Below are 19,601 nucleotides of genomic sequence, written 5' to 3'. Positions count from 1 at the left end.
AGTGAGCGTTCATGTGCAAAAGATTTAGCATGTCAATTGTTAATACTAATGAACTCTGTACCTCCTCAGCTGAACTTTTATGACCCATTGTTGAACAAGACACCAGCCATGCCTGTTAGCCACTAGGGCACATTACTCTACCAATTCTTTGTGATGATAATTACTGTTTGTATACTTTCTGTGAATTACTTAGTTTAGTAAATAAATGATTTTAAGACAATTGATGTATGGATGACTCTTAGTAAAGACTGGGTTCGTGCAGATACAACAATTTACGACGTTTGGAATGAGACTGGACACGAGGTAAAATACACCATTTAAACCAGAAGATAATCGGCCTATACTATAATATAATGTTATAATATAGGAAAGTTATATTAGGAAAATTATAACTTTGTAATCTGAATATTTTCCTTGGTGCCCCGATCTCCTAGTTAATTACAATTAAACGATTAATCAGTTTAATCGCATGATAATAATTACAGGGAGTTAATTGATAAACATGTCTTAAGTTTAATGGTACCCCAAAGACACGACAATACTCACAGGATAACCGGACAAATGTGACATGTAGTTGCAAAACAAAAGAGATCAATACAGAGATATAGAGCTAGTGACACAGAGAGAGATTGAACACAGAGAGTGAGAAGCAGCTACAGAGAGATTGATCTTGGGAGAAAATAACTGACTGGGTTTTTAAACCAAGGGAAAGGGGCTGTGATTAGTTGAGGGAAAAGGAACAGGTGTCTTCTGATTGGGGACTGATTGATGACTGATTGGGGACTGATTGATGACTGATTGGGGAGTGATGATTGTCACCTGTGAGGAGGAGAGCAAAGAAATACACATACAGGATACACACTCAGGATACCTGTATCCGTAACAGTGAGTTTCATTTTATTAAAACATGTGGAACTCTACGCATGCTGCGCCTTGGTCTACTCATTTTGACGATCGTGACACATACAGGCATTTTTCAGCTATGATTTTACCACTCAGAATCCAGAATGGATATGACAATGTGGCCAGCACAGGACATTATACACCCTCACAACAATCTACTTTTTGATCTTCTTGACTTCTTATCTGGTAAACTGCTACTATGTGTCAAGAAAAGAGCCCCAATTAGGGGTTAGTGTAGTCCAGTAAAAAAGGGCTGGTTTAGATTAAAAACTATTGCTCTGTGTCCCCGTTCATAGGGGCATGAGAGACTCGTCACTGGTAGAATTGAGTTGGCACTTTATTGGCCCAAACACCCACAGACCCACGAGGTTGAGGTTAGCCATTGGACAGTAATTAGTCATTATTTTTTTGCATTGATGCATTGTGTCTTCTAACTGTCCAAGAATAGGATCCAAAGTGTTAGGAAATATTTGTTCCCATAAATACAAAGGAGGATGTCTCTCCTCATACCTCTGGCACTATAGTCAGACTGCCAGACTGCACCACAGAGCCAATCAGGAGAGAATACATACAGGTCAACGGTGCCAATTGAAAGTCAAGGGGTGTGTCTGTGCCTTTGGATTACTCTCTCTTTACAGAGAACCCCTGTGGTTCTAGTCAAGAGCTTCCCTTCCCCTTTCAGGCTGCTCTGCGCATGTCTGAAAGTGACAGAGCCAGCAGCCAAGAGATTTTTTCACATTATGTCATAAGAAATTATTTCACTTATGAATGTACGTAAAATGCTAATATGTAATAGATCCAGTACAATGGAATAACTAAGACCTGAATTTGAATGCAGCGTGTTCCGATTCCTCCTTCTCTTTCTGTCCAGCAGGGTCAACCAAAAACACTTGGCCTGATGGTTCATGCAGATACTGGGGAAGCAATATAGAAATGTATTGATCCCTTAAATGATTTTACTATTAAATGACCCATATCACAACCCTCATACCTCTTAAAATGTACCTAAATCAATTTTGGAAAAAGGATTTTACTCACAAAAGACGTAGGAATTTATTTTCCCAGTTAGAAATAGTAGGCCATGCATCAAATAACTATTTTCACCAGAAAAACGAACCCTCAGTTGCGCTATTGCATTTTGTAAGTTGTCTGCAGGTGGCTTGTTGTGAATGCACTCGAATATCATTATCAGGTTATGGAAACTGCGTTCTAATACTCAACGTAGAAGAATCTGTCTTAATGTACAGTATATGAAAGTGACGCTTTGAAAAGGATTCTTTCACCTTATCAAGCTCACTGTTACTGACAAATCACTGCCTATTACTGTGATTAAAAAGAGCATATGAAACATGGTTTTCATGAGGCCTACCTGTGCGCCTTCCTTTAAGCACCTCTGTTCGAACACCTCTCCTGTCCTTGATCCATACCACATACAGCCATTTGCGGATCTTTTCAGTGTCCATGTGAAAGATGGTTATTGCGAGGCTGGAACATTTGTTAACTTAAAAAAATGTTTTTAACACCCATGTGAAATGAAGGCCTGCAAAGCTTACAGATTTAAGTCTAATAGCATGATATGAAAGTAGACAAACATCAGAGCGTGCGATATGAAGGTATTGTCAGTGGACATTCTGAACCTTGTTTGAAGTCAGTAGGTCACATGACCAAGGAGCTATTGAAATTCTACATTTTGAAAACTTCATGTAAAACCATGTGAGATGAAAATGGACAAACTAAAGGGTGTGCAATATATAAGGGTAGTCAGTGGACATTCTGAACTGTGTTTGAGTTCAGTAGGTCATATGACCAATGAGCTATTGAAATTCAAAAATGTAAATAAATAATTTAAAATAGTGCGAAAGAATATAAATGTGTGCAATGTGTGTCTATGCCATCGGGTTAGCTAGAACCAGTTTTGAAAGTTTTAGGAGTAATGGTTAAATAGCTATTGAAATTTGAAACATTTGATTTGTCACTATGTTGACGGTCTCTAACTGCTGTTGGTGGACATAAGGAAGACTACAGTCGAATATCCGACGAATATCCAACCTGAAACTGTTTTTACCTCGATTTGGGAAGAACGAAAGCGGGGATGATTACAATGAATGTTTTAGGACCAAAGACTGTGCGGGATATTTTGGATGATCTGTCCCGGACCGAAGGTGAGCCCGTGTATTTCTCAGTTGCCAGTGATGCCTCAAACAAGGGAAATCGAAAAATGTTTCCAGTGTGCGTGAGATATTTCTCTGTGTCTGATGGAGTGCAGTGCAAGTTACTTGACGTTCATGAAGACAGTGATGAAACTGAAAATGGCTGATGAACTGTCTGGAAAAGCGTGAACTGGAAATTAGACACATCACAGCCTATGCAGCAGATAATGCAAATGTCAACTTTGGAAAACACCACTCCGTTTACCAGTTATTGAGCAGTGCCAACAATCGCATTCTGAAAGCTGTCAACAAAGGCAACACATGCACGCAGTTCCTCTCTTAGGGAAGCAGCTCACATAGCTCATAATGCCTGCAAGCACGCCTGCGATCAGCTGTCAGTGGATATTGAGACAATGTTTTAAAGATCTACAGCCACTTCTCAGTATCTGCTTCCCTAAGAGAGGAACTGCGTGCATGTGTTGCCTTTGTTGACATTGAGTGGCGTGAAATTCTGCGACATGTTTGCACTAGATGGCTCTCTCTTCAACCAGCTGTCGATCGTCTCCTGCAAAGCTGGCCAGCTCTTACTTCATACCTCAGGTCCCTTGGGGAGACCTGTCCTGTGGCACTGAAGAGTATTTTTGAGTATGAAGAATAAACGGAAGCTGCTGAGATTTATCTGTGCTTTTTCCACAACGTGGGGTGTGTATTAGACCAACCCGTAAAAAAAAGCTGGAGGAAACAACGCTCTGCATCACAGATGTTTACGAGGAAGTCCAGAAATTCTAAATGAAGATGCTTCAGCGGAAACAGGACAGCTTTTTTGGATACCAGACCAAGCAGCTGATGGACAAACAATTGTCAGCACAAAGGTCCAAGCAGCAACAGGACTTTGTGAAGTTCTATGACACTGTCATTACATACATTGACAAGTGGTTTGATTTCTCACCAGAAAATCGGCCTCTATGGGGAGCTCTCCTTCACTGACCTGGAGCAGGTGGTGGTTGCCCTGAAAATGACAGAGACAGTCAGTATGGACCAACTCTATGAAGAGTTTTGTGCTAGCCGGGAGGAAATACAGAAAGACAGACAGGATACCACAAAATCCACCAGTGAGAAGTGGGTGGCAGTTTTCCAAAACCTAGATAAAGCCAACTTGATCAACATGTTCAGGATTGTCTCATTTGTCCTCAGTGTGCCAGGCTCAAATGCCTTTGTAGAGAGGATTTTCTCTCTGATGACCATTAAATGGTCAGACTCAAGAAACGGATGCAGCACAGAGCTGATCAAAAATGAACTTCAAATATCTGTGAACTGTGACTTGTCATGTAAGGACTTCTCTCTGGCTATGCAAAAGGGCAAAGGATTGCTTGAAACAGTCAAGAGCAGCAAAAATTATCCATGGAAAAAGTAGACTTGGTGAGTGACTAATGCCCCTCTTTTCCATTTGAAATTATTTTTTTTTTTTTTTTGCTGTAAAGGTCCAAATTGTGATTTCTTTGATCATTTATTTGGAGGTTTATTCACATACGTTTACATGATGATACAGTTTTAGTAACGCTATAGACTAAATGGAATATAAAAATGTTTTGCCTTTCCAATTGAATAACAATATACTGTATATTCATTCACACAACACCATACCCACACCGCCGTGGCACCGTGCACAGGCACGCCACCTTTTGTCCCTTATTTGGTAGTGAGAAAGTTGGAAACCCAACTGGTGACATACTCTATTTCTCTCTAAAAATATTGCACCAATTAAAAGTGCAATGTCAAATCAAATTCAAACGTTTACCTTGCATTTAAATATGTATTCGCTACAATACTCTTGCATGTTCTGATGGGACAGGAAGCTTGTTACTTTTGTGAGGTTACTGGTTAGTTTTAGTCACAATCTTTACTTTGGGTTGAGAGTGTGCAGTGTGCACTCAAACCAGCAATACGCCAAGAAGGCGTCCATCTGCCAGAAAGACGGAGACAAAGGAATTACCAGAGACGTCACCGGTGGGACTTTTTGAATCGAGATTCCCTAAAAACGCGCCACTTCGAAAAATATACAATTTTCGCAGCAGATTAGGGGAATTAACATAGTCCGGTCAGTGATGACCCTTTTCCTAACCTTAACCTAATTCTCCTAACATACTATCTGTCAATTTGTGGTGGACGGTACATCACAGGCACACAAACTGCATAGCGCTGAGAGTCTACTGCAGCCATAGGAAGTCTCATCATTCTATATCGAATTTAACTTAAAAAACTCGAACACAATTTGAAGATGTGATAAAAAATACTTTGTGTTCTTCACAGGGGGATAGAGACATCAATGAATGAGAGCAGTGCACCAGGAAATTTGTCAGATTTTCCGACCACTAGTTTTATTACAGTAATTAGGCAGCTGAAATCTCATACCATATCAATTGTCATTTTTCATGAATTGGTTGTTCATAGCGAATTAAATGTAAAAATTAAATCTAAAATGTTTATTTTTTCATTCTATTTACTAGAGCAGTGTGTGCTAGTGCAAAAAGTTAATACAAATAATAATTACCCCAAAAAAGCAACAAAGCCGCTTTCTAACAGTATAAGGCATTACTAGGTACTGTTCATGGTCCTCTCATGAAGATATGTTTAATACAGCCATCCACTTCACATTCAACAGGTTTACAAGCAGAAATTCATCATAATTTTGGATATTTAACCTGCCTATAAACTCTGCATGCTTTTCCACATCGTGGTGGTTGTACAACATAACATACCATCGCGTGACCCCAAGTGTACTTCGATATGATGGTTATTATATCAATATTTGCACTTAAATGCGTTTCCGCCACAATTGTCGCATAATCTATTTCACAGACCCACAAAATGTATCCACCCTTGTGTAGTGTATTTTGTTTTGTCGACATTGGGACAATTTTACAGACAAATTTGCTGTTTCCATCAGGCCTATCGTGAGTTTCTTTATGCGTCAGGTAATTCATCCCCATGAAATGGTTGGATGGAAACCTGGTTTTAGAGAGATAGATGGTGATGTTTTTGGTACACCCTGTTTTTTTTATTTAACTTAAAATTTACCTGGAAATTAAGTCAACTTAAGCAGAAAAGCTACACACAAAAAAAAGATACAACATTAATGTCACATCAAATTCATGTTACAGCAATATCAGTAAAACAAAGTATGGTTTAAAATCAGTTTAAGTCATCTAAAGAATTTGGTGAACGATGCTAGTTTATCTAACACAATTGTACATTGTTGGGTGTTGATGTTAAAAAGTAGCATATATGCACAGCAATGCTCAGTTTATTTGCTAGATTTTCTTGTCACACGAAATGCATACTCACTCAAAATACATTTCTCCCAGAGCCGCAGATAACATATTTAGGCCTCTACATGGAAGTGAAATGATACGACCACAATGTCAAAAATATAGAAATTAAGAACTTCATTCCAATCTTATACTACAGGGCTCACTAACTAATCTCTTAATACTCATTCTCTTTTTGAATTGCATGTTGTTGGAGGTTCCAGAGGTAGTCGTTGGCAAAGTTCATAATCTGAGTCATGGCGTTCAGTATCAGGATATCCATGTCGTTATCCAGCATCCCCTCCTCGTGGTAGTTCTTCCCCGGCAGGATGCAGTTCATGGGAAGGCCTAGCTCATTACTGCAGATCTGCATCTGAAAAATGTTGGAGACAAAAAGGTCTGGATCAGTTTTGCCTGAGTGATGATCATTGAATCATGTCAGCACAACCAAGATTTAATGGCTGACTACATTGCAGACATTGTGTCAACCGATGGTTGCGTGCCACATCATCAACTGTGCAGTTGGGCATCAGATTGCCTCATCATATTATATGGTTAGTTGACATGTTAAACACTTGTCTAGGCAATGTGACATTTGTTCAGGTCTGAGGTCATGTGATTTACCTTCTCTTTGATCGCCTTGCTGTAGAAGATTCTCTTCACATCCTTGTTCACCAGCTCACAAGCCTTGTCTGGCATGGTCATGACAAGAACTTGAGGGATTTCTGCCGTAGAAATGAATATTTAATGAATAGAAGGACTGGCATAAGTAACACTGTATCATGTAATAGTGAAAAGTCAAGCGCTACAGCTGAAAGGTGACAACTGATCGCCAGACATAGTTGTAGTTACCATTGAGAAACAGAGTTTAAAGAGCTTACTCAGTTTGCTGGCTTCTGCCCTGATGCTCTTCATCTTGTCTATGACCTCCTTTTGCATGCGAGATTTTGTCCGCTGACACAATACTCACCAGGCAGTGAGTTTTGTCACTTAAGATGGGATTCTGAATGAATTCCTTTTTTTGATCCGATAATGGGTGGAAAGGATTGAACTGGCCAAGAAAATATAAGATTTGTTAGTGTATGTATGTACAGTTGAAGTCGCAAGTTTACATACACTTAGGTTGGAGTCATTAAAACTTGTTTTTCAACAACTCCACAAATTTCTTGTTAACAAACTATAGTTTTGGCAAGTCGGTTAGGACATCTACTTTGTGCATGACACAAGTCATTTTTCCAAAAATTGTTTACAGACAGATTATTTCACTGTCTCATAATTCCAGTGGGTCAGACGTTTACATGCACTAAGTTGACTGTGCCTTTAAACAGTTAGGAAAATTCCAGAAAATTATGTAATGGCTTTAGAAGCTTCTGAGAGGCTAATTGATATAATTTGAGTCAATTGGAGGTGTACCTGTGGATGCATTTCAAGGCCAACCTTGAACTCAGTGCCTCTTTGCTTGACATGGGAAAATCAAAAGAAATCAGCCAAGACTTCAGAAAAAAAATTGTAGACCTCCACAAGTCTGGTTCATCCTTGGGAGCAATTTCCAAACGCCTGAAGGTACCACGTTCATCTGTACAAAAATATTACGCAAGAATAAACACCATGGTACCACGCAGCCGTCATTCCGCTCAGGAAGGAGACGCGTTCTGTCTACCAGAGATGATCGTACTTGTGAGAAAATTGCAAATCAATCCCAGAACAACAGCAAAGGACCTTGTGAAGATGCTGGAGGAAACATGTACAAAAGTATCTAAATACACAGTAAAACGAGTCCTATATCGACACTACCTGAAAGGCTCTTTGCAAGGAAGAAGCCACTGCTCCAAAATCGCCATAAAAAAGCCAGACTACAGTTTGCAATGGCACATGGGGACCAAGATCGTACTTTTTGGAGAAATGTCCTCTGGTCTGATGAAACAATAATAGAACTGTTTGGCCATAATGACCATCGTTATTTTTGGATGAAAAAGGGGGAGGCTTGCAAGCCTAAGAACACCATCCCAACCGTGAAGCACGGGGGTGGCAGCATCATGTTGTGGGGGTGCTTTGATGCAGGAGGGTCTGGTGCACTTCACAAAATAGATGGCATCATGAGGGAGGAAAAGTATGTGGATATTTTGAAGACATCAGTCAGGAAGTTAAAGCTTGGTTGCAAATGGGTTTTCCAAATGGACAATGACCCCAAGCATACTTCCAAAGTTGTGGCAAAATGGCTTAAGGACAACAAAGTCAAGGTATTGGTGTGGCCATCACAAAGCCCTGACCTCAATCCTATAGAACATTTGTGGGCAGAACTGAAAAAGCGTGTGCGAGCAAGGAGGTCTACAAACCTGACTTAGTTACACCAGCTCTGTCAGGAGGAATGGGCCAAAATTCACCCAACTTATTGTGGGAAGCTTGTGGAAGGCTACCCAAAACGTTTCACCCAACTTTAAATTGTTTAAGGCAATGCTACCAAATACTAATTGAGTGTATGTACACTTCTGACCCACTGGGAATGTGATGAAAGAAATAAAAGCTGAAATAAATAATTCTCTACTATTGTTCTGACATTTCACATTCTTAAAATAAAATGGTGATCCTAACTGACCTAAGAAAGGGAACTTTTACTAGGATTAAATGTCAGGAATTGTGAAAAACTGAGTTTAAATGTATTTGGTTAAGGTGTGTGTAAACTTGCGATGTGTGTGTGTTTTTGACGTCTGCATTACCTCATAGCCCTCTGGTAGATGGCCCTTCAGAGCATTGATGAGGTCATCAAGGTGCATGCCATTTTTGTGGTCTTCCAGACCCATGACATCATTGAATGCAAAGGGAACACGTTTTTCTCCTGAACGGCCTTGAATGTAGTGCGTGTCATACTGAAAATACATTTATTTAATAACGTGTATCTTTTTTTCTATGGAAAGGATAAATACCCTCACACACATGAAAGCATCCCAAACTGAGGCTCAGTGTATGTACTACACTGTGTGTACTAAACATTAGGAACCCCTGATGTTTCACCTGAACTCTACCTACAGTACATGTACATATTACCTCGATTACCTCGACTAACTGGTGCCCGCGCACATTGACTCTGTACTGGTACCCCCCTGTAAATAGCCTCGCTATCATTATTTTACTGCTGCTCTTTAATTATTTGTTACTTTTATTTGTAATTTTTTCCTTATCTATTTTTTTCCTTAACACTTATTTTTTGTTAACTGCATTGTTGGTTAAGGGCTTGTAAGTAAGCATTTCACTGTAATGTGACAAATACAATTTGATTTGATCTTTCCATGACATACAGTAGACTGACCAGGTGAAAGGTATGATCCCTTATTGATGTCACTTGTTAAATCCACTTCAATGAGTGTAGATGAAGGGGAGGAGACAGGTTAATTAAAGAATATTTTTAAGCCTTGAGACAATTGAGACATGGATTGTGTATGTGTGCCATTCAAAGGGTGAATGTGCAATACACCATATTTAAGTGCCTTTGAACGGGTTCTGGTAGTAGGTGCCAGGCCCAAAGGTTTGTGTCAAAAACTGCAACGCTGCTGGGTTTCACGCTCAACAATTTCCTGTGTGTATTAAGAATGGTCCACCACCCAAAGGACATCCAGCCATCTTAGCACTCCAATGTGGGAAGCATTGGCGTCAACATGGGCCAGCGTCCCTGTGGAATGCTTTCGACACCTTGTAGAAAATGCCCCGACGAAGGAAGGCTGTTTTGAGGGCAAAAGGGGGTGCAACTCAATAGTAGAAAGCTGTTCCTAGTGTAAGTGTGTGTGTGTATACAGTACCAGTCAAAAGTTTGGACACAGCTTCTCATTCAAGGGTTTTTCTTTATTTTTACTATATTGTAGAATAATAGTGAAAACATCAAAACTATGAAATAACACATGGAATCATGTAGTAACCAAAAAAAGTGTTCAACAAATCTACATTTATTTGAGATTTGCCACCCTTTGCCTTGAAGACAGCTTTGCACACTCTTGGCATTCTCTCAACCAGCTTCACCTGGAACGCTTTTTCAACCGTCTTGAATGAGTTCCCACATATGCTGAGCACTTGTTGGCTGCTTTTCCTTCACTCTGTGGTCCAACTCATCTCAATTGGGTTGAGGCTGGTTGATTGTGGAGGCCAGGTCATCTGATGCAGCACTCCATCACACCCCTTGGTCAAATAGCCCTTACACAGCCTGGAGGTGTGTTTTGCGTCATTGTCCTGTTGAAAAACAAATGAGTCCTACTAAGCACAAACCAGATGGGATGGCGTATTGCTGCAGAATGCTGTGGTAGCCATGCTGGTTAAGTGTGCCTTGAATTCTAAATAAATCAGCAAAGCACCCCCACACCATCACACCTCCTCCTCCATGCTTCACGGTGGGAACCACACGTGCGGAGATCATCCGTTCACCTACTCTGCGTCTCACAAAAACACGGCGGTTGGAAAAAAAAAAAAAAATCGAATTTACCAAGAGACAGATTTCCACCGGTCCATTGCTCGTGTTTCTTGGTCCAAGCAAGTCTCTTCTTATTGATGTCCTTTAGAAGTGGTTTCTTTGCAACAATTCGACCATGAAGGCCTGATTCACGCAGTCTCCTCTGAACAGTTGATGTTGAGATGGGTCTGTTACTTGGATTTTGTGAAGCATTTATTTAGGCTGCAATCTGAGGTGCAGTTAACTCTAACTTTTCCTCTGCAGCAGAGGTAATTCTGGGTCTTCCTTTCCTGTGGTGGTCCTCATGAGAGCGAGTTTCATCATAGCACTTGATGGTTTTTGCGACTGCACTTGAAGAAACGTTCAAAGTTCTGGATTGACTGACCTGTCTTAAAGTAATGATGGACTGTTGTTTCTGTTTGCTTATTCGAGCTGTTCTTGCCATAATATGGACTTGGTCTTACCAAATAAGGCTATCTGTATATCAACCCTACCTTGTCACAACCCAATTGATTAGCTCAAACGCATTAAGAAGGAAAGAAATTCTGCAAATTAACTTTTAACAAGGCACACCTGTTAATTGAAATGCATTCCAGGTGACTACCTCATGAAGCTGGTTGAGAGAATGCTGTCATCAAGGCAAAGGGTGACTACTTTGAAGAATCTCAAATATATTTTGATTTGTTTAACGCTTTTTGGTTACTACATGATTCCATATGTGTTATTTCATAGCTTTGATGTCTTCACTATTTGTAACGGTTGTCGTACTGGAGAGAAGACCAAGGTACAGCGGAGTTAGTGTTCGTCATATTTAATTAAGAAAGAACACTATACAAAAACAAAACAAGAAACTGACAGCCAAACAGTCCTGTCAGGTGAAACACAATGACAAACAATTACCCACAAACCCCAACGGAAAAACATGCACTTATGTGTGACTCCCAATCAACAACAACGAACTTCAGCTGTGCCTGATTGGGAGCCACACACGGCCCAAAACAAAGAAATACAAAAACATAGAAAAAGAACAGAACGCCCACCCAATGTAACACCCTGGCCTAACCAAAATAAATAACAAAAAAACCCTCTATGGCCAGGGCGTTACACTATTATTCTACAATGTACAAAATAGTAAAAATAAAGAAAAACCCTTGAATGAGTAAGTGTATCCAAACTTTTGACTGGTACTGTAAGTATTCAGACCCTTTACTCAGACCCTTTATATAAAATTGATTTAGGGCACAATGCTCTGAAATGTGCTTAAAGTAAAAATGCAAGAGCAACATTTCAGTTTTTAACTCAAAGGATATAACTAAGCAGTAGAATACGTATTATAAACTGGGTGGTTCGAGCTCTGAATGCTGATTGGCTGACATCCGTGGTATATCAGACCGTATACCATGGGTATGACAAAACATTTATTTTTACTGTTCTAATTATGTTGGTAATTTATTATAACAATAAGGCACCTCATGGGTTTGTGATATATGGCCAATATACCACGACTAAGGGCTGCGTCCAGGCACTCTGATGCGTCGTGACTAAGAACAGCCCTTAGCCGTGGTGTATTGGCCATATTCCACACCTCCTCGGGCCTTATTGTTTAAATATAACATTTCTACTGTGTACTTTTCGACTTTGTATTCTACTGTGTAGTTACATGCTTTGCATTTATCTAGTCTTGATAATGTGATGTATTCAACTCATTTATATTTTCTTTAGACAGATGTGTGCTTTCATTTGTCTTGTCCCTTTTCTTTATGCACCTTTTCACATAAAAATATGTAAATTATATACATTTATGCATCTGAGTCTCCATATTTTATTTGAAGTTTCCAACAGTCTGAGTGTATTTATTCTTTCCATGGTCCTACTTTTGCAAACCTACACCCCTGTGATTGACTACATTTTGCAAGTAAATTAGTGCAGACAACCTCTGTTCCTGTAAGTCCCTCTTCATGTCTCTGCCTGTTTGTAGCTCATGAAATACTGTGTCTTAGTGTACCAGGATATATTAGGGAGCCATATTCCATACCTGCATTGTGTCTGTGTTAAATGTATTAGGCACTGCAGCTTATTGTCATGGTGAAGCTTGTGCCAGAGGTAGAAGCTACCAGGGCACCACCTGTTATCCGATTTTGGAAGACATTGTTGACTGAGTTGATGAAGCTGGACTTTCCTGCACCGACTGGTCCATATAGCAGGCATCTGAGCTGGCCCACGTCAGGATCACTCAGTTTAAAGCTCCTCAGTGCAGCCACCATGTGGTCTCTGTCTCCTTTACTGTGAGAGACAATGAAGAGTACCTGTTACTTCTTGTTTTGTTTGCCTGGCTGGCCACTGTTTCCAAATGCAAACCTTTTAGCATTTGTGGCACGGGTTCAATGTAAATCAGTGGTACCGATATTAGCATGTTTTTGCATGATTGTGGATTTGTGCCACAAATGCTTAACATTTTGCATTTTGAAACAGTGGCCATAGACTGCTTATAATTATATACAGGGAAATTGTATCAAGATAACACAAGGACTAATTTAAGATGGTGGGAAAACTGATATCAGCAATTTAGTATAGCACACCATTCACACAACCCATGATAGTGATTGTAATTATAACCTAAACGTTTGTTTTACTTTCTCTCTTTCTCCTTCATATCGGTCAGTCAGTACAGTACTTACCTCCAACATGTTTTCCTCCATTGTTGGTCAAATTCTGTGTGACATACATGGAACACATTTTGATTAAATTAGTTCATTACTGTTTTCCACATTTCAACACCCCCCCATCTCTTACTTTCAAAACAATTTGAAGATTTTGATTACAATGACACAATTAATGAGAGTAGGCTACAGTCAATGATACAGGGTATGTACTATATATGTAATGCCTTGGGGCTGTGGTCAATGCATGCGCTAAAATGGTGTCTGCAGGTTCCCAGAACAAGTAAAAAGAATTGGGACTGATGCACTGTGCTTGAACAGAATTTGCACTCACACCTGATATTCACTATCAGGGGTTGACTGTATTTTACAGATATGTCATATCTCTCTTACCCTTTAGTGGGGGTGAGAATTTATATTTAATTACATTTCAATTTATTGAATTGGAATTAAACTGCATGGACCTTTTTTTATTGGAATTTAATTGGAATTGTAAAATATTTAATCTGTGGAATTGAATTAAATTGGAATTCAGGATATTTACATTTCCCAGGTAATGCAATGTATCAAACATTGACTGCAGGATTGGTATTTCTATAGTTCCAGTATAGTTAGGCTGTCTGAACAGTCACATGATAAGTCTGAAAGCCTGAGGGAATTGAATTCTTGGAATTTACCTAACATTGGAATGGAGAGGAATTTAATTATCAAAACTCAAAGACTGACCTGGAATTTTTATTTAATTAAATTTACAGATAGAAATAATTTAATTATAGATACATTTGTGGAATTAGAGGCCCAGTGCAGTCAATGTGATTTTCCTGTGTTCTATATATACACACTTCCACACTATGAGGTTGGAAATGTCCTTTTAGTGTAAGAGTTGTTTGAAAAGACTGGTTGAAATTTCAGCCTGTTTTGGTGGGATGGAGTGTTGTCCTCCCTGGTGACATCCCCAGGAGGTAAATTAGTCAGTAGACCATTAAGAAATAGCGTTCCAAACCTTTCTGCCAATAACAGATAGTTTTCACCTCTCCACTCAGACCACTCCCAGACAGTCCTATCAACATTTTTGCTTGAGAAATTGCTCTTTGCTAAGAAGCTGTGTTAGTTTAAACATTTCAATTGATAAATCACAGAAAGGTACTTAATTGTTAGCCAAAAGTGATTTGATAGTGAGATAAAACAGCTGCATTGGACCTTTAACACAACCCTGGAACATAAAAATACTATTTGGGTTGAATAGTATGTCATGTCTGCACTGCAGCTATTAAGGCTAGGTGGATACCAGTACAACAATATATTTTCCATGGCAAAAATGAAAATACGAAGCAGACCAAACTCTTTGGTCCTTTAAATACCTGCTGTATGTAAGATAGTGTGCTACAGCTTGAAAAATAGATACATGTGACTCTGGATGGCAACATTATGATGTTTGTTTCCAACATTAGGGCTGTTTTCTAAAGAAGTTTAATCCGCTTCATGTTTTGTTTCCTTGCCACGTTACTCAGGAATATTGTGATATTGGTATCGTCACGGCCCAAGTAGCTACACTACATGGCCAGATGTATGTGGACACCCCTTCAAATTAGTGGATTCAACTATTTCAGCCATTCCCGTTGCTGACAGGTGTATAAAATTGAGCACACAGTGATGCAATCTCCATAGACAAACATTGGCAGTAGAATGGCCCATACTGAAGAGATCAGTGACTTTCAACGTGGCACCATCATAGGATTCCTCCTTTCCAACAAGTCAGTTTGTAACATTTTTGCCCTGCTATAGGTGCCCTGGGCAACTATAAGTGCTGTTATTGGGAAATGGAAACTTCTAGGCGCAACAACGGCTCAGCCGCAAAGTGGTAGGCCACACAGGCTCACAGAACGGAACCACGAGTGCTGAAGCATTTAAAAAAATCATCTGTCCTTGGTTGCAACACTCACTACTGAGGTCCAAACTGCCTCTGGAAGCAACATCATGTCACAATCATCTAAAGGAGTAGACCAAGGCGCAGCGTACTTAGAGTTCCACATTTTTAATAAATATGAAACTCACCAAAACAATACAGAAGAAACCAAAGCGTGACGTTCTGGGCTGCTCACAGGCAGCTACACAAACACAAAATCCCACAAAGCACAGGTGGGAAAAGGCTGCCTAAGTATGATTCCTAATCAGAGACAACGATAGACAGCTGCCTCTGATTAGGAACCATACTCGGCCCAAAACAAAGAAATACAAAAACATAGAAAAAGGAACATAGAACGCCCACCCTAGTCACACCCTGGCCTAACCAAAATAGAGAACAAAACCCTCTCTATGGCCTGTGCGTGACACATCACTACAAAAACTGTTTGTCGGGACCTTGATGAAATGGTTTTCCATGGCTGAGCAGCCGCGCACAAGCCTAAGATCACCATGCGCAATTCCAAGCGTCGGCTGGAGCAGTGGAAACAAGTTCTCTGGAGTGACGCGCTTCACCATCTGGCAGTCCGAAAGACGAATCTAGGTTTGGCGGATGCCAGGAGAACGCTACCTGCCCCAAAGCATAGTGCCAACTGTAAAGTTTGATGAGGTAGAAATAATGGTTTGTGGCTGTTTTTCATAGTTCGGGCTAGGCCCCTTAGTTCCAGTGAAGGGAAATCTTAACGCTACAGCATAAAGTCACATTAGACGATTCTGTACTTCCAGCTTTGTGGCAACAGTTTGAGGAAGGCCCTTTCCTGTTTCAGCATGATAATGCCCCCATACACAAAGCGAGGTCCCTACAGAAATGGATTTTCGAGATCGGTGTAGAAGAACTTGACTTGCCTGCAGAGAACCCTGACCTCAACCACATCAACACGTTTGGGATGAATGCGAACGCCAACTGCGAGCCAGGCCTAATCGCCAAACATCAGTGCCCGACCTCGCTAATGCTCTTGTAGTTGAATGGTAGCAAGTCCCCGCTGTAATGCTCCAACATTTAGTGGAAAACCTTCCCATGAGAGTGGAGGCTGTTATAGCAGCAAAGGGGTACGCCATATTAATGCCCATGATTTTGGAATTAAGTGTTTGATGAGTAGGTGTCCATATACTTTTGGCCATGTAGTGTATTGCAGACTGCTAAGCGCCACATACAAACAGATATATGGTCTGTATGTGCTGGGTGTCTCCTTGTGGCTGTCAACTCAAAGATCGGAAACTGTTGCAAGTGATGTTAAATGCAGTAATACAAGCAGTACATGTACAACATATGTGGAACTGTCCTTTAACTGCACTCAAATTGATGTTTTTCGTTGTTGTTTGTTTTACTCTTGCAGATCTACAATGAGAAAAGAAGGCAGTTCAGCCTGGTAAAGAATTCTCCTTATGAGATGGTGGAGAAGGTAGCTTCAGACATCGAGAAGCTACTGGCCAAGAAACGCAAAGCACTTGATGTAAGTCAGCAATTTGACTTCTATTTATTTCACAAAAAAACATTACATTTAGTGTCAGTTTGACAGACAGATTTAGCTCGGTCCTGGGCTAAAAAGCAAGTTCAATAGTGAATCTCCATTGAAAATGCTTCTTAATCCAGGATTCTCTACTGGATATTTCACACAAAATGAACACATTTCATATGCAATATATTAGTATTGCGAACGCAATGACTTGATAACCTGTTTCCAATACATTTTTAATCTATACTGAACAAAAATATAAATGCAACAATTTCAAAGATTTTACTGAGTTACAGTTCTTAATGAAATCAGTCACTTGAAATAAATTAGTCACTAATCTTTGGATTTTACAAGACAGGGCAGGGTCGCACCCACTGAACCAGGCCCACCCACTGGGGAGCCAGGCCCAGCCAATCAGAATTCGTTTTTCCACACAAGGGCTTTGTTACAGACAGAAATACTCCTCGGTTTCATCAGCTGTCCGGGTGGCTGGTCTCAGACTCAGACGATCTCGCAGGTGAAGAAGCCGGATGTGGAGGTCCTGGGCTGGTATGGTTACACCTGGTCTGCGGTTGTAAGGCCGGTTGGATGTACTGCCAAATTCTCTAAAATTACGTTGGAGGCGACTTATGGTAGAGAAATGAACATTCAATTCTCTGGCAACAGCTCTGGTGGATATTCCTACAATCAGCATGCCAATTGCGCGCTCCCTCAACTTATGGCATTGTGTGACCCAACTTTGCATTTTAGAGTGGCATGTTGTTGTCCCCAGCACAAGGTGCACCTGTGTAATGATCATGCTGTTTAATCAGCTTTTTGATATGCTGCACCTGTCAGGTGGATGGATTATCTTGGCAAAGGAGAAATGCTCACTAACAGGAATGTAAACAAATCCGTGCACAAAATTTGAGAGAAATAAGCTTTTTGTGCATATGGAACATTTCTGTGATCTTTTATTTCAGCTCATGAAACATGGGACCAACACTTCACATGTTGCTTTTATATTTTTGTTCAGTATACTTAGGAACAAAAAATGCACCCCAAACCAGCTGGTGTTTGTGAAAGCAAAGACAGGTGGAATGCATTTTTAACAAGTTACAATTCAATTTGTGTTTCAGTAAACATTTGTTATTGTATAATTAATTTATAGTTTTAATATATGTCCAGGAAACTTCCCCATAATATAGAAGATGTATAGGAACAATAGAAGACAATGTTACATTTCCTTTTAGCACAAATGATTGGCAGCATCTACAAACATTGTAGTATAGCAATTCAATTTTTCCTTTTGCAATGCAAATATTGTACTGTATATCGATCAGGTCCTCTAACAATTTTTCCTATCAGCAGAATAAATTGTTTTGTATTGTTCATAAAAGATAAAATAAAAAAATGAATAAAAAATGTGACTAGACTTACCTTGTTGGTACTAGTTCCTCCTGAGGCTGAGATTCTGGTATAGTTGTGAAAAAAGGATTGCACCAGCACCTATTTATATCTGCACAGTAGAAAGTGAAATTCAGGTGAGGAGGGCTGTCTAGCTCTCCTATTGCTATACCCATTTCTTGTAAATGGTCCCTCTATTACTATAATGGCTCCATAGTTTTACTTTCAATATAAGTTTCTGTCACGTCCTGACCAGTATAAGGGTTATTTGTTATTGTAGTTTGGTCAGGACGTGGTAGAGGGTATTTGTTATGTGGTTCGGGGTGGTGATTTATGTAGTAGGGTGTTTGATTTATTATTTCCGGGTTTTGGTCTATGTTCTATGTTCTTTGTGGTTTGTTGTATTTCTATGTTTAGGTTGATGGGGACTCTCAATTGGAGGCAGGTGCTTTCTCGTTGCCTCTGATTGAGAGTCCTATATATGGGTAATTGTTTGGTTTGGTGTTGTGGGAGATTGTTTCTTGTTTTGCTTGTGTGAGCGTGACAAGACTGTTTTGTTGTTCGTGCGTGCTTTGTGTTTGTTATTTTGGTGTTCTCTTTATTTAAAAATAAATACAAGATGAGCATCCACATTCCTGCTGCGTTTTGGTCCTCTATTGCCGACGACAGCCGTTACAGAATCTCCCACCACAATAGGACCAAGCAGCGGAGAAGGGAGAGATGGGAATATGATATGGACTGTCGGGAAAAGGAGACATGGGCAGAGTTGAGGAGAGGCATTTTCAGGGCTGTGGAGGATTTAAGGGAACCCGAGAGGCAGCCCCAAGATTTTTTTTGGGGGGGGGGCACACGGGTAGTTTGGCTGGGCGAGGAGTGAGCCCCAGGCCAAATCCCCGTACCTCTTTTGGGCAACCAGTGACTGGACAGGTCCCGTGCTTTGGGGTAATGGGTACTGTGGCGAGGCCAAGTATTTTTAGGCCAGTACGCGCAGTACCAGCGCCCCGCATTTGCCAGGGGGAAGTGGGCATCCAGCCAGTAAGAGCGATGCCAGTTCTGCGCTCGAGACCGCCAGTATGCCTCTACGGTCCAGTGCGTCAGCCCAGTCCGACTCGTCCTGTTCCCGCTCCCCGCACTAGCCCTGAGGTGCGTGTTCCCAGGCTGATACCTCCAGTACCAGCACCACGCATCAGGCTTCTAGTGCGTCAACCCAGTCCGACTCGGCCTGTTCCCGCTCCCTGCAGTAGCCCTGAGGTGCGTGTTCCCAGACTGGCACATCCAGTACCAGTACCACGCATCAGGCTTCCAGTGCGTCAGCCCAGCTTCGAGAGTTCGGCACCAGT

At 40.6% G+C, this 19,601-nt stretch overlaps 1 protein-coding gene and 1 long non-coding RNA gene across 3 annotated transcripts in view; one reads left to right on the top strand and one right to left on the bottom strand.

Annotated features, from left to right (window-relative positions):
- LOC106565177 (calcium voltage-gated channel auxiliary subunit alpha2delta 2b) overlaps positions 1-19,601 on the top strand; it is a 77,536-nt gene that overhangs the window by 20,034 nt on the left and 37,901 nt on the right. For both annotated transcript variants that reach the window (XM_045691449.2, XM_014132020.3), the window contains exon 3: positions 16,756-16,872. In XM_045691449.2, the coding sequence (XP_045547405.1) occupies positions 16,756-16,872 (117 nt within the window). The remainder of the gene's footprint in view (positions 1-16,755; positions 16,873-19,601) is intronic.
- Positions 5,376-18,332, bottom strand: LOC123725515 (uncharacterized). Its single transcript, XR_014379713.1, has 5 exons — positions 18,295-18,332; positions 13,475-13,508; positions 12,832-13,079; positions 6,986-9,228; positions 5,376-6,734 (listed from the first exon to the last, which is right to left on the bottom strand). It is a non-coding gene; the product is annotated as an uncharacterized LOC123725515 (long non-coding RNA).

The sequence above is a fragment of the Salmo salar genome, chromosome 12, assembly GCF_965601325.2.
Source record: "Salmo salar chromosome 12, fSalSal1, whole genome shotgun sequence".
NCBI lineage: Eukaryota > Metazoa > Chordata > Actinopteri > Salmoniformes > Salmonidae > Salmo > Salmo salar.
This window is presented reverse-complemented; position numbering and strand designations above follow the sequence as displayed.